Source organism: Branchiostoma lanceolatum, chromosome 3, assembly GCF_035083965.1.
Source record: "Branchiostoma lanceolatum isolate klBraLanc5 chromosome 3, klBraLanc5.hap2, whole genome shotgun sequence".
NCBI classification, from domain to species: domain Eukaryota; kingdom Metazoa; phylum Chordata; class Leptocardii; order Amphioxiformes; family Branchiostomatidae; genus Branchiostoma; species Branchiostoma lanceolatum.
The window spans coordinates 1,475,605-1,496,200 of record NC_089724.1 but is presented as its reverse complement, the minus strand read 5'-3'; the positions used below and the strand labels follow the sequence as shown (position 1 = coordinate 1,496,200).

At 43.1% G+C, this 20,596-nt stretch overlaps 3 protein-coding genes across 3 annotated transcripts; 1 reads left to right on the top strand and 2 right to left on the bottom strand.

The window, feature by feature from the left end:
- Nucleotides 1-77: 77 nt before the first annotated feature.
- On the bottom strand, nucleotides 78-6,663 carry LOC136429643 (uncharacterized). Its single transcript, XM_066419562.1, has 8 exons — nucleotides 6,554-6,663; nucleotides 5,843-6,242; nucleotides 5,282-5,445; nucleotides 4,412-4,824; nucleotides 3,799-4,068; nucleotides 3,069-3,160; nucleotides 2,186-2,369; nucleotides 78-1,767 (listed from the first exon to the last, which is right to left on the bottom strand). The coding sequence occupies exons 1-8, from the start codon at nucleotides 6,600-6,602 to the stop codon at nucleotides 913-915; spliced, it is 2,427 nt and encodes an 808-aa protein (XP_066275659.1). The 5' UTR covers nucleotides 6,603-6,663; the 3' UTR covers nucleotides 78-912.
- Nucleotides 6,664-6,740: 77 nt separating this feature from the next.
- On the bottom strand, nucleotides 6,741-13,099 carry LOC136429145 (zinc finger and BTB domain-containing protein 44-like). Its single transcript, XM_066419023.1, has 3 exons — nucleotides 12,929-13,099; nucleotides 7,543-7,677; nucleotides 6,741-7,097 (listed from the first exon to the last, which is right to left on the bottom strand). Exons 1-3 carry the CDS (start codon nucleotides 13,097-13,099, stop codon nucleotides 6,807-6,809), a joined length of 597 nt encoding a protein of 198 aa, XP_066275120.1. The 3' UTR covers nucleotides 6,741-6,806.
- Nucleotides 13,100-13,221: 122 nt separating this feature from the next.
- Nucleotides 13,222-19,046, top strand: LOC136429644 (zinc finger HIT domain-containing protein 3-like). The gene is made up of 4 exons (XM_066419563.1): nucleotides 13,222-13,339; nucleotides 15,394-15,561; nucleotides 16,421-16,547; nucleotides 16,971-19,046. The coding sequence occupies exons 1-4, from the start codon at nucleotides 13,322-13,324 to the stop codon at nucleotides 17,147-17,149; spliced, it is 492 nt and encodes a 163-aa protein (XP_066275660.1). The 5' UTR covers nucleotides 13,222-13,321; the 3' UTR covers nucleotides 17,150-19,046.
- Nucleotides 19,047-20,596: the final 1,550 nt, after the last annotated feature.

The window sequence follows — 20,596 nt, the reverse complement described above, 5'->3', positions numbered from 1 at the left end:
CCACAGGGCCACCCTAATAACCATTCGTAAGTACGGGCTATTTCAATCTATGCTAACAGGGAGAAAAACGAATAATGTGAATCGTGAGTACAGTTTCTTTATTACTGTAGTTCATATACTTAACGTTAGTGCTGTAACGTTATTTAACGTTAATGATAGCTGGCACTGGACTTTTTTTACAACAGCTACGAAATTAGAGGCTACGAAACGGCCACACCAACTTGACTTTATGACACTATCATGATCAAGAGAAACAAAATCTAATGCGTTGTATTGCGTTTGCACGTGAGCGTGATTGCGTATACAAATTCAGATTAACCTGGGGACTTCCAGGTTGACCATCAATCAGTCCAATGAGTAACAAACACCCTGTATTTATTACACGTTCTTGAAAAACACAACCTATTTCACGGCTGAAAGGGTCAAAACAATTGCTAAAAGTAACCATTAACACCGAATGACAGTGACTCAAGCAACTGGATAAAACTTTTAAAGTCTGTTTCCACATTTTCCCAGTTGCTTGCATAACTGTCATTCGGTGTATCTTATTACCTGGATGTCTAACCTTCCTCAACATAACCATTAATGTTACGTGACTTCTGGATTTACCGTAGTTGTTGCTGTAACGTAACCATTGTCACCACTATCTCATTGCAAATAGATGTACAAGTCATGTACATTCCCTTTTTCCTAAAGGAGAGGAAGAAACATGCCTTAACCAATGCACAAATGACATAAAAACAAGTTAATGTGGCCTCACATAGAATAACGCTCTAGGTCCATAAATAATGTACAATATCACTTTACTGTACTTTGGAAGAAAAGTTTAATGTGCCTACGACGCAGGCCGCAATTTACATTACTTCGACTTACAGTCTTATATTAGAACTCTCAAGTAGAATTGGAATGTGCTTAAACATTATCCTGTGTCTCAACTTTGACCTTCTTGGGGTCAAAGGTCTCGTGTTCACCTCTGACCTTGGACCTCCCGAACCTGGTCCCGTTCTGTTTTTTCCTGCCGGCAGATTTGTCACCCGCCCAGTCCTGTACAACCGAGGTTTCTGAATCAAGCAAAGGCGACCCTCCGTCTCTTAGCGGATCGATACTTGGACTTGTCTGGATTTCCAGGTGTTGTCGGTGACCCCTCATCCTGCTGCCCTGCCATTGGTCCGCTGTGACCTCAGCGCCCTTTGCCCCCAGGTGACCCAGCCCCGAGAAGTGGTCGTCGGGGAACAGACCCCAGTTCACCTCCGCCCAGAAGTCCTTGATGATCTGGTTCTCGTTCTGCGACAGGGCGCCCTGCTCGAGCTGCCCCGCCGGGTCAGAACTCTGCGCCCCCCTCCCCTCCTCGCCTCCAGCCATCATCTCCATCACATAGCTCTGCAGCTGCTCTGGGAGCCTGGCCACGCTGGGGTGTTTGGAGTCCCAGCGGTGCTGCACGCCCGCCTTTCTCTTCCTGGCCCCTCCGACAGCCACGGTCTCACCAACAGGGGTTTTAACAACCTGCTCGACAGAGCCTTCATTGCTCCCCGGTCTCTCCTCGGCGGAGTTCTCTCCCCAGACATTTTCGTCTCTGCTGCCGTGTTCTGACGGCTCTGACTGTCCGTTAGCCGGGCTCGCCGGGCTTTCCTGTTTCACCGCGATAATCCTGCCGTCTTGCCCGCGTATGTACGTACACGAGGGAGCCTTGGAGTTGTCTTCAGGGGAGTGATACTCTTCATGACTTGGGGAGAACACCATGTCTTGCTCCTTTGCCTCCCCTGACCCCTGCAAAAATGATCAAAAAACATTGTGTGAATACAAGTTTAATATATCTATGCTCTAGGAAGAAGCTTAAACAACCTAAATCAGTGTACACTTTTCTTTATTACTGTAATTCTTGATTTGTTATCGTTATCATTAATTTCAGCAACTTTTGCGTCACTATTAATCTGCTAAAATTTCATCATCACAAATATTTGATCGCCAGCATTTGAGACGGTAATGTTTGTTCCCACCGTTAAAATCAAATGCCTTGAACAACTCTAAACTGCTAAAATCAAATGCCTTGAACAACTCCCTTTCCCCCCACTTGCTAAAATTACTGACTGCAATATCAAATGGATTTACAGTACTGTAGTTCATTTATTGTAAAGTTAATAACTCCCCCAACCCCTGACCCTGACCCTTGCAAAAACAAGCATACTTCGATCTGATCCTCAGGGTCATCGGAGGTCAGGAGGTCACGGAGCCCAGAGAAGCTGGCGGGGTCGGCCGGTGCGTCGAGGTCAGGTTCACTGCCGCTCATGGATCGGGCGGGGTGCGCCGTGTTCTGTACGCTGATGACGCCCTTACACACGCTGCTGTGGGCCTTCAGGTTACGCTTGTATCTGTGGGGAGAGACAAAAAAATGAGACTAGACAGGTAACATTTGCCAGCAAATACATTATGGTTACCTTCACATGTTGTAAGCCTTACAAACTACTGCTCTGTTTATTCTTTAACTCAAACACATTGAATACATGGTGAGCTTGTTGCTACATTATGTAATCGAACACCACAGTGTTTACCAGTAACCATGGTGACAGCCGTCTGGTTCAGGTCGTTGACCCTTTTGTGCGGAGAAGAAGAGGAAGAAGAGGAAACGAGCAAAAACAATATGGTTACCCTTCTGTGAAGGTAACCATAATTATAACAAAAGTATTACTGTTACCACACATATTCTTTCTCTGGGACTTCAGCAAGGTAGCCTGGGTACGAACCTCCGTAGTAACCACTGGCTCTATCTGTTTGCTTGCTGACCACGGATTTAGCAAGTGAAAAGATTGACCCAACGTTTGCTACAGAGGTTGGTACTCAGACTAACAGAAAGGTGCATCGGTTAAAGCTTTCTTTTCAAATGGGTCCTTGATGATGGAATTAAAGGTTTAGAATTACAGGAACATCTGGTAACAAAATGGATTTGTATGGCTTATAACATTCCTAATACACTAGTCAGACTTTCAATCTCAAACTAATCTTTGAAAAGTCATCACTACAGCTCCAAAGGTGATTATTATGGCAACGAGAGGGACAGGTGTGCGCCTCACCTGAACTCCCCTGAGCACCTGGGACAGGTGAAGGGCTTGGCGTCCGAGTGGATCAGCATGTGGTTCTTCAGGTTGTGACTCCGGGTGAACGTCTGGAACAGAGGTAAGATTTATCAACATTAGTTTGTTGAAAATACTTTTCATGTTTGATAATGTAGTCAATGTTGTGGATTGCAGGGACCACTAAAAGGACTTAGCAAAAGTGGTCATTACAGACAGCTGGTCATACCATGGTCAATCTAAGAGACGGTGGCACCAAAAAGTGCCCAAAATGGCCAGGTAGTCCCTACGCAAAGGTGGTCACTAGTGCAGGGTTACTGAGGAGGTTGGCCTGTTTCCCTGTGTTTGTGTAGGGAGTAGGGATACAATACCATTCTACATTAGATAACCCCTTTATATTCCATACACAGACAAAAGAGGTTGATTGTTGTTATTCGGAATGGGATTGGCCATTTGATGTTCGAATGGTTGACCTTAGTATACGATCTTAGTATCCAATCTTAGTGTCCATTCTTATTATACGTTCGTACTTTCAAGTAAAACTGATTCCTGTCTGAGCATCTAAGCATGTGGACAGTCAGATTTCTCTTGTTTCCCCAAAGATGTCTTCTTGTAGCAATGTCCTAAGAACCAGGGAATACCATCCTCACCCTTATTACATTTGCTCACCTGTAGGCAGGTGGGACAGGTGTACCTGTGTTTGCTCACCTGTAGGCAGGTGTTTGCTCACCTGTAGGCAGATGGGGCAGCTGTAGCGCGCCTCGTGTTTGCGGATCCTGTTGGCCGGCGTGCCGTGCTGGTTCAGGCTCTGCAGGCGCTGCATGTACTCCAGCTGGTCAGCCGGCAAGCCCGCCTCGTCCCCACCTGACAGGCACACGTCGCTCACATGGTCACCCGTCGTCATGGCAACATCCGGGTTATGGTCTCCTGTCTCCATGGCAACGTCAGGGCTGCCGTCACCTGCTGTCATGGCAACGTCAGGGCTGGTTTCATCAATTTCCTGGAACAACAAATTTCACGTTTGATTATTGTGAAGACCAGACAGAATTCACACGTGCATGTAGATAGAGCAAACCTCCAAACCCTCACCCTCAGTATAGGGCCCTATGTTTAAGCAAAATTGTACAAAAATCATAACAACATATCTTTTTGAGTGCTGCTATCCACCTGCCACTCCATCTTATCAACATCTCCAAGTCCAATCTACAAAAATCTTTCAGCTATCAAATACCTGTGTATTCTGTTTTTATTTGAAGTATTTAGTTGGAATCATGAATCATCATTTGTGTACTACTATTAATATTGGCATGTACGCTACTCTTCTAATATCATCAAGGACTTACCAAATTTTGTTCCCCTCCTAAAGAGTCAGGTGTTGACCTTCTGTCCTCTTGAAGGTCAATGGGTTCATCATCTTGACCTCTGAACTCCTCATGGCGCTGAACGTCTTGTACTGTTAATGTCCCATCGTCATCATTTGACCTTTGCACTTCAAGAGTGTCAAGACACATATCTCCTTCCAGGTCAACAGCTGACTCCTGACCTGTGACCTTTCCACTCTCCCCTGTGACCTCTGATCCCTCCTGCTCCGGAGTCTTTTCTGACCGGATCCTCTCCAGAGCGTCCTTGACCGTCTCGGTGTACTTGCGTCGCCATTTTGACCCCTTGTTGTCCTTGCAGTCGCGTTCGTGCGTGCGCAGGTTTCGCTGGTGGCGGAACTTCTTGTGGCAGAATTTACAGGAGTACGGCTTCTCTCCTGCAGGGTGGGGAATCATGTCAGGCGATATTTAGTACAGAATAGGTCGATCTGTAAGCTGGGACCAATCATTGATGCATACATGTAGATCATTTATATGGAGCAATTCCAAATATTGGAAGGTGTCCTGTCACTCTGCCAATAAGCCTATAGAATTCATAACACATAACACTAGAGAGGAAATATATGCATAGTATCTACATTTTCTATCTCTGGCAGTAGGATTTACATGCTTGCAATCTTCAATTTGAAAGAATAGTGCTAGAAGAATTCTTCGACAGATTTACATGTGTATAACAATACTATCTCGATGGTCTCAAACCAATTTGCATAACTCAGCACTCAATACACCAATGTTTGTTGGAACGTTATTCAAATCTTCTCAACCACCTTTGTTTTCTTTGTTATATAATGTTTGATATTATGTAAGCTGTACGACAAGAAAGTGGTCTCCTACCGGTGTGAATGTTCATGTGGTCCCTGAGGGTCTCCGACCGGGTGAACTTCATGTAGCAGACGTGGCACTCGAAGCGCTGCTCGTGACGCCGGTTGTAGGGGTTTCCCACCTCAATGGGCACGGGGAATACCCCGCCCTTCCCGTCCAGGCTTCGCACGCCGTACCTGGGACAAAGATAGGTTTCTGCATCTGTATCTAATATAGGGTTGTCTCCAGAATTCTTTCCGTCCCAACCGGCAAATTTCTGTCCCGGGACGGAGGGTCAGAAATTTGCTTGTTGGGACAGAAAAAAAATCTCCCTATTCATTATAAAATCAGTACTCCATCACATGAAATTGAATGAAAATATGTTGTTGTAAGCCCGAAATGATAAATTTAACAATGGAAATTAACAGCGTGGGACACAATAAATGGGACGAATAAAAATTCAAAGCTGGAGACAGCCCTGATCTCCTACAGTACTTGACGGTAACAAATTATGTTATTTCATGTCAGGGTTCTCCTAAAAGGAAACTGAAAAACACATGTATTTCCTGGCAAAATGAATAAAATGAGACGTACCGGAACCCGGGCTGGTGAGTTGGCATTGGCGGCATGACCAAGGGCGGCCCGTAGTCCAGCGGCGCGCGACCTTTATCCGCGTTTGGTGACAGACGGAGGTTGGCCCGCGGCGAGAAGTGGCCCACGGCGTGTGGCGGGGTCAGGCTTGGTGTGGAGGTCGAGGTTTGGTGCCCGCGGCTGTCCTGCTGGACGTACTGGCCGCTGTCGTGTAGGACGAACGCGCTGGGCTCTCGACTGGTCGGTGTGTGCAGGTGTGTGTCCAGGTGTGTGGAGCCTGCAGTTGTGTGCAGGTGTTGGTTCAGGTGAGTAGAGGAGCTGACAGGAATGGGAGGGGATGGGAGGAGGTGGCCTGGTCCTGATGCTGAGGACGGTGGAGGCAGTGGTTTATCTGGCTCATCTCCTGTAAACACAAAACAAGTTAAATCTTTACCATTTTTAATTCATTTTGTTGATTTTTTCCTCTGATAATTCTTTGTCACAAGCTTTTCAAAACATTCAGCTGTACTACCTATAAAAAAGTGATGGCCTCCATCTGTGGTCCCATCCGCAGCAAACTCAGTCTTGACCTCTAACCCCTAACTCCTGACCCTTAACCCTTACCAACATGAGTCTTGAGGTGGTCTCCACCAGTGGTCCCATCTGCAGCAGGCTGGTGGCCAACAGCAGGTCAATGGCAGTCTGATCCTTAACCCCCTGACCCTTAACCCTTACCAACATGAGTCTTGAGGTAGTGTGACACGGCCTCCACCAGCGGTCCCATCTGCAGCAGGCTGGCGGCTGACAGCAGGTCGATGGCAGTCTGACCCAGTGTAACCCCTGACCCCTAATCCCTGACCCTTAACCCTTACCAACATGAGTCTTGAGGTAGTGTGACACGGCCTCCACCAGTGGTCCCATCTGCAGCAGGCTGGCGGCCGACAGCAGGTTGATGGCGGCCTTACATCTGACCCTTAACCTGTGACCCTTAACCCTTACCAACATGAGTCTTGAGGTAGTGTGACACGGCCTCCACCAGTGGTCCCATCTGCAGCAGGCTGGCGGCCGACAGCAGGTCGATGGCGGTCTGCACGGTCAGACTCAGCTCCGAGGTGTACACGAAGTCAAGCAGCTGGCAGAACGCCGTCGCCTTGACGACGGGCAGGTCGATGGGCGTGGCCTGCTTGATGGCGGCCTGCTGCTGGGTGAACAGCGTCTGGAAGAAGGTGCTGCTGGCGGCCAGGATCACCTGGTGACATCGGAACAGCTTACCTTCCACCTGGAATAGGTAATGTTGTAGATATGATGTAAATGGGTTAGGGGGTGTCAAATCATTACAGCACATTTGAGTGAGTGAGTGAGTGAGTGAGTGCGTGAGTGAGTGAGTGAGTGAGTGCGTGCGTGCGTGCGTGCGTGAGAGTGAGTGAGTGAGTGAGTGAGTGAGCGTGAGTGAGTGAGTGAGTGATTGAGTGAGTGAGAGTGAGTGAGTGAGTGAGTGAGCGTGAGTGAGTGAGTGAGTGATTGAGTGAGTGAGTGAGTGAGTGCATGAGTGGGTGAGTGAGTGAGTGAGTGAATGAGTGAGTGAGAGAGTGAGTGAGTGCATGAGCGGGTGAATGAGTGAGTGAGTGAGTGAGTGAGTGAGTGAGTGAGTGAGTGAGTGAGTGAGTGAGTGAGTGAGTGAGTGAGTGAGTGAGTGAGTGCATGAGCGGGTGAATGACACCTACCTCGAGTGTGACATCACAGAAGAGCCCGAGGTTGCGGAGGAAGTTCAGCCTGTCGAGCAACGTTCGCTGGTACACCAGGGACTTGTAGGAGTTGGGGGAGGGGGGCAGGGCCGCCATCTTAGACCAACGCTCTACCTGCAGAGAAGGGACAACAGCAGGTGTAAATTTCCATGTACTTAAATCCACACGTAATGCTTGCTTCTGGCCTGTCTCCAGCTTACCGTTTATCTGTCCCACTCATTGTTCGAAAGCCCACATTGTTACTTTTCATTGTTAATCTGTCATTTTAAACGTACGAAGATACATTTTCTTCAATATGGAGTTTTTAGAAAGATGGGTTGAACCTCTTCTCTGCATCTCCCCTTTGTCATCCCATCCCATCCCAACACAATATGTAGTGAATCTCCCCTGTCCCTCTTTCTGCAGTAGACATAGCTTGAGTCAACCTGCCCTACCCAGATACAGGCACTGCTCCTACTAGATGAAAAGTGAATACTTAACATTTCCTGCCCCCTCCCCAACCTGGAGATTAGTAATGAACCTTCCCTCCAGCAGCTGTAGACAGGTAAGAAGTGGACTTCCCCTTTCTGTAAACCCCACCAAGCAGGTTAGTAATGACTCTCCCCTATTACACCCCCCCCAACCCAGCAGGTGAATAGTGACTCTCCCCTGCAGCTGCTGTAGACATAGCTTAAGTGCAGTACCCAGAACAGCGGTGAGCAGTGACTCTCCCCTGTCTGTACCCCCTCCCCAAGGCAGATGAGTATTAAATGACTTTTCCCTATGTGTACCCCAGCCCATATAGGTGAGTAGTGGCTCTCCCCTGCAGCTGCTGTAGACACAGCTGTTATTTGCAGACACCATTCACCCCCTGCTTGTCACAGCACAGTGGTGACACCTGGGTCTGACAGGACTCACAAACACTACAGTGGAGTACAACACTACCTGGGGCCCGGGGAAGGTGATGGGAAATTATAAATGTACTTCTACATGTGAATAAAGAAAAAGGAAATATCTATTTACATCTAACTGGATATCAAGTTGAATATCTTGATAATTTACTTATTTATACAATATTGTATCCTTTATTAAAAATTTTCAAAAATGAAACGTGTAAACTCATTCTTCAAGAAAATATTAATTTATGAAGAAAAATGTTGGTTCCTTTCTATGAATTATGAAAAGAATTCCGGTATGAAAATGTTAATATTGTCTTCCCTGTTTCTTCAACCAAATATGAAATAATATCACTGATTCAACAGAACAGAATCATTTGTTTATTCTTCAAAACAAAACTTTATTCATGTCACTTCAAATATTTTGACACAACTGTCAAATTGGCTTCCCTTTGATATTAAAAAAGATTCTGCAGAAAGCAAGCCTGTATTTCCGAATGCAACATTGATATAGACCATAAACATGATATACTCCAAAGGATATCCAGATGCTTTAGATTTCTATCCTACAATGAGATATGCCAGGTATTAGTACCTCACGAATGATCATCATTTATGATTTGAAAACAAAAATGACAAGACAAATGTCTTGAAATGAGGCAGTAAAAATTACTCGAGGTCGTGAATGGGCAGATCGTCACCGTTTTATCATATCATATGCCTTTTTTTCTTCGCTAGCCCATTCTGACTGGGTTAGCGACAAAAAAAAGCGGCATATGATACAACGGTGACGATCTGCCCATTCACGACCTCTGCTTGGAGAGTAAGTAAAAACAACTTACCTTCCTGGAGAGAAGCAATTTAGGGCCATCATCATATGCTTATGACTGACATCTGTCGCACCCTGACATCTGTTGCTATCTCACTATCTCAGGATTCGGGCCGGACAAAATCAGTTGGTTGTGTTACAGACACTGCTTTTTATCTTAATTATATGACCCAGACTAACAAATATCAAACTCTTATGAATCAATGTATTTTTACATTTGTATATGAGTATTGTATTTTTAGCCTGCCTTTTACTTAGCAGTTTATTAAAAGAAAAACTGAGTAAAATATTCTTCTTGAATTACATGGGGTTGAAGACATGAATATTTCTGGTCAAATTTGGATGATAAAAAAGATTCAAGCTTAGTATAATTTCATAGAAATTTAGAGCTAACTGTAGTAACACTTAACTAATTCTGGATTCTAAGTTTTATTTCAGAATGACACACCTTTTTTACCAATTTTTGTCTACCTATTTGGTGCCCTTCGCTCCTTCACCAAAACCATTGGGACATTCCAATCTCAAAGGTGGTACAGTAACAATTGATATCAAACTTTCAACAAAACCCAGCGGAACATTTGGATTAAAGTAACATAACATCAAAAGTAAAACTAAAGGACCCTTTAATAGAATGATCTGCCAGATCTGGACAAAACCAAGAATGGGTGAATAAAACTTTACCAAATCAGAAAATTTCATTTCAAAGTAGAGACAATCCCCTTCACTCAGGCTTCAGTGCTTAGTGATAACATTTGATGATATCAAAGAATTGAACAAAATGCTGCAGAAAACTTGGATAAAAGGACACTAAAAGTAAAGAACGCTCAGAATGATTCTGATGAAACCAAGGAAGGCAAAAATTAAATATGATTAAAAAAATCCATTTCAAAGAAAAAAAATTTCCCCTCTTGATATTAATATCTTAATCTAAACCTCCTTGTTAAAACCAAGAATTGGCAAATAAAGTAAGATGTTATCAATTCAGAAAATGGCATTTTCAAACTTCAAAGTGAAAAAAATCCCCCAGTGCCCCTCCAGTTTTGCTGTGTACAATGTACATCTGTGTTTGCCCCCTTCGGTCCTTGGCGCACACCTGCAACTGAGAGCCAACAGCCGTTCCTTTCATCTGGAACAAAGGGCAGAAACACACCTGGAGCACTCAGCACGGGGACCGACTCATACCCTCTTTGTCAACATAAGCTGGTCACAATGACTTTGTTATCAGATACGCCGTTTACAGAAAGTACACAAGTTTTGAAACCAACAACAACTTGGGTATGTGTAACGTTTATCCGGTATAGTGGGTGATACTTTCTTGTGGGTTTGAGCAAACAAACTGATTATGTTTACTGATAAGGTGCAGGTTCGTGAATGGTCCCCTGTGGGCACACCTGCAGCAGATTTAATTTCAGGAGGAATGCTCATTACGCACATGAAAGGGCCTCTAAATAACATTTCAGCCTTTCTGTGCTGGGACCAGGGAGAAATCACTAATGTTGTTTCATTTTAGCTTCGGCTATTGTGGGACTCTGAGTGATTGGCAGGGCTGTTTTATGGGAAGAATTAAACCCAAGAAAAAGGAATAGCTTGATAATAAATCGCTCCTGTGTGTTTCAATTATATACCTTCAACAACGGCAAAACATCCTTCATGGTGCATTCTCTTTTTCTTTTCATTTCTTAACATAAAATAAATCACTGACTTAAACAGTCTTTTAGTTTTTTTTGCAAGAGATGGATTAGTTGGGCTGTTTAATAGTTAGTTATATACTGTACTACCTTTTGAATCTTTTTTTTTGTATAGATAAGTCCTAGAAAATATAACTCTATGTATATCTAGTTGCCATGACATTACAAATAAGACCAAAATCAATTGAAACTTTGCAAGGTCTTGGTATTAATTCACTGAAAGTGTTATAGTTTAGAACTGCGAGCACTGGCAACTTTTTTTCCTTTTACTTGAAGTGAGTCTTTAACAAGTTTGTATATCTAATTAATACATGTAACGTTATTGCCAAGGCTATTAAATGTCTCAAATGTCATCGGGGAATCCCAATACAGGATGTGTTACTCAATCTCCAAGCAGATGTAAGGATCTGGCTCATTCTCTGTGTTTTACGCCTAATTTTGCCACATTAAGTACTTTAGTACGACATAAAACGCTGAAACTGAGCCAAAACTTTACATCTGGTTTTACCCCAGTCCTGTACTGTATTATATGGCCTCCGGCAGTCAGTAGCAGTTAACTGTACTGTACTGTAGCAGTTGTTACAAATTCTTCCTGCTGTTCAACCCCGGTATAAAATGGTGATTACCCTTGCTGTTTAACCCTGTAGCAGTTAGTGATTCCCCCCTGCTGTTTTACCCCTGTAGGGTTTGTTAGTGATTCCCCCCTTCTGCCTGCCAAACCTGCCTGTGGTGCCAGCTGGTTATAATCAGCCCCACTGCTGACCTGGATTCCTTGCACAAATCAAATCAACCAACAGACACTCATTCCAAATAACATACCAAACTCAACCAGCAGACACTCATTCCAAATAACATACCAAACACGCTTCCTGACATTTTCATCATACCAGTAGCTTAAATTTGTCATTTCTACACAGCAGATATGCCCCACAAACTGAGAAAGATAGATTTGCTAAATTGTTCATTATTTCAGAATCAAAATAAAAAAAGCAAATTAAGTTGATTGAATTTCAAGTGCACACAAAATCAAATGAATTAGGAGACACCCATGCCAACCATTGCCATGGTAGTTGTATAGTTTATACATGGCATGAGATGTAATACTAGGTGAATAGGTTTTTGCATATGATACATTTGTTTATCCTTTCAAATCACAGTTAATAGAATGCCAAAATGCAATTTTTTTACATGAAATGAAGCAAAATGTAGTCATACCAAACACAGCCTAAGCCATAGTTTTAAAGATTTTCATCATTGTTCATAATTCTTACAGGGCATTTATGCAAGTTATACGACTTGGAATTACCTGATTAATTACCTGTGAATTGTAAAAGGTAATGTAAAGTAACACAAACCAAAATGAAGGTTTAAGATATTTTCAAAGTTAAAAGTGTTCTATTTTATCTATGTCTATATGTGAACAGATTGAGAAATGTAACATTGAAGAAATGTTTCGAAGTTCCGATAATTCTCTGCACCTCCCCTTTTCTAAAATGAACGGTCCCGGCAAGTCAAAAGTGACACTGAAAATCATGAGTTTCTTGGTATCATAATAAAAAAAAATGAAGAAATATACCACGACGAAATGTGAGTAGAAAAAAAAAAAAACATGACAGAATTTGAGGAAAGTGAATTTTCCCCCGGGCTCCGTTGCAAAGTTGACGTTTTTCAATGACCCGACGTTTCCCCGCACTGACAGTTTCGAATCTTCCGCGGAAAGACACCAAACCGTGTCATAAAATGCCGCCTTTCAGAAAACTGTCACAGAAACACGTTCAGCACACGGCTTCGAGAGTAGAAAGACGGAAAAGTACAGAAAATGAAGAAAACGTTAAACCATCCCGGGCGCATACCTCCCCTGTGCGGGCCCCCGGCTGCTCGTATAAACATCTGACTGAAATCCGCGCATTTTTGTCGTCTGCTACCCGCTTAAACACCCGCCGGACGGCTCAAAACTACCGCAAACTTCTCACCTCGGTCTCGGCACCAACGTTGAAGGTTTTCCCGGTGAATCCTGAGGTAAAAGCGGTGATTTTTGCGGAGAGAAGACGTCCCCGTGCCGCCGCGCCGTCCGCAGCCCTACAGCTGAACAGCTGCTGCAGCTGCCGCACATGCAAATTACACAGGTCAGGGGTCACGGGCATTTAAACACGCCTCGTACCCAGGGTACACGGGTGGTCACGTGGTGTCGGGGTTCTCACCGGTATTTAGTGAAAAAAACAACCATTTTCAACAAAAAACTATTACAAAATGAAATAATTTATCAATATATCTAGAAGAAAAATGACACAAGTGTCTATTTTAGCCACTACAGTCTGATATTATCAAAGTTCGGACTGAGTGTACTCTGGGTTCGAGATTCCAGTATGGCGCCGGAAACAAACAAACGTGAGTTGATTTTAGATGTCACGAAATTCTTCCATATTTTGGCCGATTTTACGCCCATAACTACCTGTAATCAGTGAAATCGCATTGTATATTCGTAGATTAAAGACTGTGGAGTTTCATTTTTATTTCATTGCTTGTCTTTGGCGTAGAATATGCAAAATCTAGCCGATTTTATACTGTGCGCTTTGAAGTGATAGCGAGACACGTGCTGTATTAAAGATCGATCAAGTCGATACATGATTCATGTTCCAAAATGATGCAGCTAGATCATTGATGTTAGCCGTACGGGTATCTGAAGTTTTGACGATTATTTCCAGTATAATTAAAGACCAGTTGTATAATATGTAGCATGTTGTTGTTTTCCTTTACATACAGTCAAACCTGCCTAGGCGACCACCTTTTCAACGCGACCACCTGGCCATGGCGACCGCTTTTTCTCGGTCCCGAAAATTTTCCCCATAGGCACAAGCATTAAGCTGCCTGCACAAGGCGACCACCTGTCCAACGCGACCGCGACCGCCACGAATTGGGACCGCACAGAGCACAATCCCTGCCCATGGCGGCCGCCAAATTTTCAAGCGTGTGGTGACATCGGATCATTTTGCTGTCGGATTTCAAGGAAATGTTTTCAAGACTTTGAAGGACAAAAATATGGACAAATTTATATGGAATAGCAATGTTATAGCATCGATTCCTCCATTAAGTGTTTTAATAAAACGTTCCCCCTATCCCTATAAACATTGTAAAGACAAATGTTTGTGATGTTGTTGTGCCTATCGTAATCTTATACTAGTAGTTTACCGCAAACTCAGTTCGGTTTAAACTAAATTTTCAAAACGAATACGTAGTGCATGGCGTCAAAAAGTCAGATTTCACAGAAATAACTATCTATTTCTTGTATTTTCAACAAAAATGTGTCTGTGTCTTACTAAATTCCGCCGAAAAATGACTTCGCGGCGGGAAAAACATCGGGCGAGAAATGTTGTTCACTGGTCCCGACGCCATCTTGGACCAAGTTGGCGCGGCCCGGATTTGACGTACCGCTGACCTTTCTAAAACACGATGCTTTTGTGTATGAACATTTACGAATACTGTAGTTATTGATGAAAATCAATATTCTTATTTTCTTGTTATTTCCATGAATCTCACAAACCTTTATTGGACGCTGTGCGTTCTGCTGCACTCAGGCTTACCTTTCGATGCGGTCACACAGAGCTTGGTGGCGCGGCGCGACGAAATATTCACCTTGAAAATCACACTGTTCCGTTTTCATCTTTAGTTGTCAGATCGAAAACTTTTTGACCCTTTTATCCAGCGGTCGGCGCCCCAAAAAAGGCTGGCACCAGCAGGTGTTTTCTAGGGATTTGTCTTAGGCCTTAAAACTTCGATGATGTGCGTGTGTGTGTACTATTTATGTAAGGCGTGAATGCGGGAGGGCGCTGCAAGATCATCGAGGCAACCATTGTTTTGTAGTCAAAATTATGACGAAAATTTGTACACGATGTAGCGGGGAAAATGTAATTTTTGTAGGATCTTTCTGTCAATGAGAATTGAACCTGGTCCCCACCAGTCATGCTGTCTCAATTCACATAATTTTCCATCCATTTACATACTGTATTTGAAAACCTCGACCTGGAAACATGTGAGTGGAATCCTCTTCATGGCGACCACCTGTCCATCGCGACCGTTTTCGCTCGGTCCGCCGGGTGGTTGCCTTGGGCAGGTTTGACTGTACCTTGGTTCATCATGGTCTCTCTCTCCATACAATTACATGTGCTTTCTTATAATGAAAGCCCAGTTTTAGCCTTATATCCAAACCTATTATAGCTGCTGTAATAAGACCCTTCATGATTCCGAGTACAGGTCAAAAGTAAATCTAAAAGTCCCCTGACTTGTTGACAGTTCATATTATTATTAAAAGTACTGTAAGTCTGTAAGCTAAAATTTTCTGGTGCTAATCAATAGTGATTGATTTATACAATACCCCCTACGTATGCGGTACCCAGGCCCAAACTTCACCTTTACGACATGCATTCCTTGTGTGACCCAGGTCATCACCATGGCAACCTGTGAAGTGTGTTCGGAGCAGCGGCACAAGTACAGGTGTCCCAGGTGCGAGGTCAGGTACTGCTCCCTCACCTGCTTCAAACAGCACAAGGAGAACACCTGTGAGCAGAGGGAGAAACTTGTGCAGGAGAGAAGGAGGAGAATACAACAGGTGAGAACAGTGCCTGGGTTTGAATCCTCTGACACGCCACCAATGTTATGCCCTTGGGAAAGGCACTCAACACAACTTTCCTCACTCCACCCAGGTGTAAAAGTGGGTACCTGACTTCCGTTAGGGAGGTAAAAAGGCGGCGGAAGGAGGGGGATGGGCTCCGCCTTCCAATACTGTGCCCCAGACACAGTGGATAGCAACCCACTTCCCCTATGGCCTCAAAAAGGCTATGGAACTATCTTTACCTTTTTTAAAACTGTTTGCCAACAAAAAAAATTGGACTTATCGTAATTCTTGACTGAATCGCTCAGTCCTCTGTAACTGCATGAATCTGACCCAATCACTCTGGACATGAGACTTCATGCACGTGTGATGTCAGCAATGGGTCAAAGGAAGTCAATATCGCCCCCCGTCCCGGCTAAGAGAAGGTTTGTGTGCCCTGTAGATGGCTTCCTTCACTCCTCTACCAGACTAATGATAGTGTTCAGTATTCAGACTGTGCGTCCCAGGGATATACTGTATGGCTATGCTGTGAAACCTATGCTGACAGAGATTGGGATCACCTGTACTCTTAGCCTGATTGAATCGCGCTTATGGCAGCCGCCTGTAACAGGTCAGCCCCTAGGTAGAGGCCATGAAAGTCCCAGACAGCTGGAGTTTGCATTATACAGACTACTGTACTCTAAGACTAAGAGTCTGTTTTTTCAGCAAATTTTGAGTTTCTCCAATCTATGGTTCACAACAGGGACTTCTGTTGGTATTTCCTTGAAACTTAAACTCTAAAATCATGGAAGCATGCATGAGGCTCACGCTGATTACAGGGTTTGAAATTCATGTTTTTTGTATTTCCCATCTCCAGTCTGAGGCAGCTGCAGCTACAGAGGAGGAGGATGCTGTTTCCATGGCGATGTGGGATGATGGAATGGATGAGGGGGATGAGGAGGACAGGGTACCGCTGGACAGACTACAGAAACTCCAGGACTCAGGTGATCGTGCTAAGTCTGCTCTGTACCCTCTCAGATTGGCAATGGGAAAATTAGGTTTCTATTTCTGCCTTAAAGTTTGTAATTTTTCTCTCTATGTTTTTCTTTTTCTTTTGTAGGTTCTTGTTCTATCCATCTATGAGTTTAAAGGCTGTATTTAGTTTGGAAAATGGAAGTTTGTATTCTAGACAAAAAAATTAGAACTGGTTGATGCCATTGCTTTGACTTTGAGTCTTTATCACAGCCAGGTATGATAGTAATTTCCCAATGAACTTCATTATGAAGAAAGAGAAAGTGGACAACCTCCCTGCTGTAGTGATTGCACAAAGATGTGTGGCCCAAAGGGTATTGAAACACCGCCCTATGCACCATCTGGTGCGGGAAGGACTTTGACTAACTTAAATCTATTCCCATCTCCCCCTCCAGAGGAGCTGAGGGGCCTTCTGTGTAACCCCCACCTGCAGCGCATGGTCAGGGAAGTGGACTCTTCCGATGACCCCGAGGTTGCCATGCAGAAGGCCATGCAGGAGCCCATATTTGTGGAGTTTGCGGACCAGTGTCTAAGGGTGGTGGAACCCCAGCCTAACGGCTCTGAACAGGGTTAGAGGTCAGGATGGGGGCAAAGGTTAGAGGTTGGGAGGGAGGGCAAACGTTAGAGGTCGGGAGGGCAAAGGTTGGAAGAGTTTGCAGCCCAGCAGACCAGTGTCTGAGGTTGGTGGAACCCCAGCCCAACTGCTCTGAATAGGGTTAGAGGTCGGAAGGGCAAAGGTCAGAGGTCGCTGACTTACTACTTTACAGGAAATGAAGAAATCAGAAATCACCCCCTTACCAATATGGCATTGCTATCCTATCAGTCTAACAGACAAAAAGTAGCAGCAAGGAGGATGTATGGCAATACTTCATTGTGTATATTAGAAATTACAGAAACACGGAGACACAAACCAACCAACTATAGTCAGCCCCGTAAAAGGCATGGTGTTTATTAGTGCTTATTTGCTTCTGTACAAGAGCAGGGTGATAATGTGAGTGCACTTGTCTTCTTCTCTCTAACTCACAAACTTCACCACACCACAGTCAGTTTGGCCCTGTGTGTTCAAACTGGTGCCCACTTGCTTTGTTTGATATGTGTTCTCAGCAACAGAAACGTTTGGGGCAGACCTCACTGTTTAGACTTGGAAACATTGTAAGATATGCCGTCAAACCTGCCCCAGTATTAACAGGACTGTTCATGCCTGTGTCAATGGGGAAATTACGTATCTATAGGGACCACCAAAAAGTGGTCACATTGGCCAGTTGGTCCTTATGTAGAGGTGGTCACTTGTACAGGTTTGACTGTATATTAATGGCCAGGTGGTCCTTATGTAGAGGTGGTCACTTGTACAGGGTCTAATTAGACTGTAACCTGGTTTCAAAGTCAGTACAAGTCCTAGTCTAAACAGGGTCTGAGCCTGTGGTAGCCTGACTGGACCGTGCTTCTAGCAGCCCTCCCACTGATATGTCACCATAGAGTTCTGGACTATGACAGTTGGTGTTACTCTGCTTAAAGCTAGTACTATTCTGATCTGATCCACAAGTTATAACACTGTATGGTTAGATATGTAATAATATTATAGTACAAGTACATCCAACTGCTGAAAAGTATTATACAAGGCAAAGACTTGTGTACAGTTATACAGTAGGTTAACTTACAGTTTATAATAACTGCCTGTATAATAAGTGTAAAATAAGTGGCTATGTACATGTACATTAAAGCTTGAATACACCTCTAAATATTACAACATTGTTTGCATCATAGTTGCATTACACTCACAATCCACACTGGGCTATCACAAAGTTACACTTGAAAGTTTATCTGTGCTGGTAGAAGCCATTCTGTATCAATTTAGTTGAATTGCAACTTTCAACACAAGAAATTTGACTCGCCCAAATGTTCGACTGATCAGCTCCAGTCTTTGGCTAGGAATGAGTAAGACTTTCTACAACAGATGATCCACTGCTCACTGTGTCACGTGCCTTATCTGCATAACGTGATGTCACAGAGGCAGTGGATTGCTCATTCCTTGCCACAAAAAAAAAGACTGAAGCTAACTAGTCCAATTTCTTGTGTTGGATTGCGGTTAAACTTTGATACAGAAAAAGAAAGTTAGTAGCTCTGTTGGCTCCTCATGAGAAGCATAACCATCACAACAATTTAAGTCACCTGTGAGTGGAGCAGTGGAAAAATACATTGCACAAGTAAACATATCCCAGGATGGAGGACAGTAAACAAAGTTAGTTGCTATGCCTTCCCAAATCTGTATACATATGTTCAATTGTTCGCTGTTGATCTGTAACCGCCACCACTTTTAGACACAATTGTAAGTAGAAAAAAGAAAAACATGTCCAACCAGCAAGTTTCACAGTGGGCCCCATTTCTACAGGTCAAATGCTTATTTTTGATAAGGATTTTTCTTTAAACGTTTCTTTTTTCCTGAAATATCAACCCATTCAGATTCTCTCCAACTTTCTTGTACTTGGTCCTTTTTTTACTTCATTATTTCCATAGCATTTCTGGCACCTAAATATGTTTACTTCAATTGATATCAATATGTAAACCCAGTGGTGGTATTGTTACCATCCCATGATTCCTCAATACACATCCTGCAATACACACCCACAGATGGCTGACTGTGGGCAAGAAGCATATAGACTTGTCATGTTGCTTTTGATATTGCAGCAACTGGTACAATTTGACCATTGGATTTTCTTTTCATGAATTGTCAAAAGACTAAAGTAGTCCATGAGACTGTCTGACCTTTGTTATTTGTGTACAACTTTCTAGATTGTGTCATAAACACTTGCGGAACATTGTACAAATATTCACCACAAATTTTGTGTCCAAACTTGACCAAACTACAGTGTTTTCCTAAAAACACTGTTGATTGATGATATCATACTGTTTGTGCATCAGAAAAAACAAATTGCACCAAAAAGCACCCATGGGAAAGTAAAGAAAATGATATTTTATATTGTTTTTGTAATAATTCTAAACAAACATCATTTTCTTTACTTTCCCATGAGTGCTTTTTGGTGCATTTTTGTTTTTCTGATGCACAAACAATATAATTTCATCAATCAACAGTGTTTTTAGGAAAACGCTGTAGTTTGGTCAAGTTTGGACACAAAATTTGTGGTGAATATTTGTACAATGTTCCGCAAGTGTTTATGACACAATCTAGAAAGTTGTACACAAATAACAAAGGTCAGACAGTATCATGGACTACTTTAGTCTTTTGACAATTCATGAAAAGAAAATCCAATGGTCAAATTGCACCAGTTGCTGCAATATCAAAAGCAACATGACAAGTCTATATGCTTCTTGCCCACAGTCAGCCATCTGTGGGTGTGTATTGCAGGATGTGTATTGAGGAATCATGGGATGGTAACAATACCACCACTGATGTAAACCTTATCATGTGAGCCAAATACTGCTGGCACTATTACATAATATGACATGATATATCTCTTCAGTAGAGGTAACTTGCATGGAAGCATTCAGCTCTTTATACAAATATTTTGACACTAAAGTACATTCAAGTGGAATTATTACATATAATGTTATATGTACATTTTATAATTACAGAGATGAGATTTTTGATTGTGGATTTCTTGTGTAAATAAATCATTTAGTGTACATCAACAAAATAACTTTTCAGTCACAAAATAACTTTCTAGTCTTTTGTTTTAAACTGTTGGTTAGGAAAATACATGTCAAAATTCCTGGATTGTGAACTGTCAGAGCTTGGAGTCACAATGTCATCCATCCAGGCTGTGGAATTTTTACTCTTAAATGTCTTCAAGTTTCTTGACACTTTGTTTGGCTCTTTTTTTACTCGTCACAGTCCAAGAAAAAAATAGTGAATTTTGTTGAAGACTTAAATAACTGATCCCTTGTTCAATATAGCATGGTCACAATACAAATGTTACGTCACTGATAAAAGACTGTGGAAGCTGGCCGTTTTCAAAACGTCTCCAGTTGTTTCACTTGGAGGAACTTTTGTATTATCTCATTA

Coding starts and splice junctions, on each gene's coding strand:
- LOC136429643 (XM_066419562.1), bottom strand. CDS start 6,602: ATGGGACCGCTGGTGGAGGCCGTGTCACACTACCTCAAGACTCATGTT. Junction 5,446..5,842: donor ACTCACCAGCCCGGGTTCCG/GTACGTCTCATT, acceptor TCTTTGTCCCAG/GTACGGCGTGCGAAGCCTGG. Junction 4,069..4,411: donor TAGGAGGGGAACAAAATTTG/GTAAGTCCTTGA, acceptor TTGTTGTTCCAG/GAAATTGATGAAACCAGCCC.
- LOC136429145 (XM_066419023.1), bottom strand. CDS start 13,099: ATGCCCGTGACCCCTGACCTGTGTAATTTGCATGTGCGGCAGCTGCAG. Junction 7,678..12,928: donor ACGTTGGTGCCGAGACCGAG/GTGAGAAGTTTG, acceptor CCTTCTCTGCAG/GTAGAGCGTTGGTCTAAGAT. Junction 7,098..7,542: donor TCTGTGATGTCACACTCGAG/GTAGGTGTCATT, acceptor TACCTATTCCAG/GTGGAAGGTAAGCTGTTCCG.
- LOC136429644 (XM_066419563.1), top strand. Junction 15,562..16,420: donor GAAGGAGGAGAATACAACAG/GTGAGAACAGTG, acceptor TCCCATCTCCAG/TCTGAGGCAGCTGCAGCTAC. Junction 16,548..16,970: donor ACAGAAACTCCAGGACTCAG/GTGATCGTGCTA, acceptor CTCCCCCTCCAG/AGGAGCTGAGGGGCCTTCTG.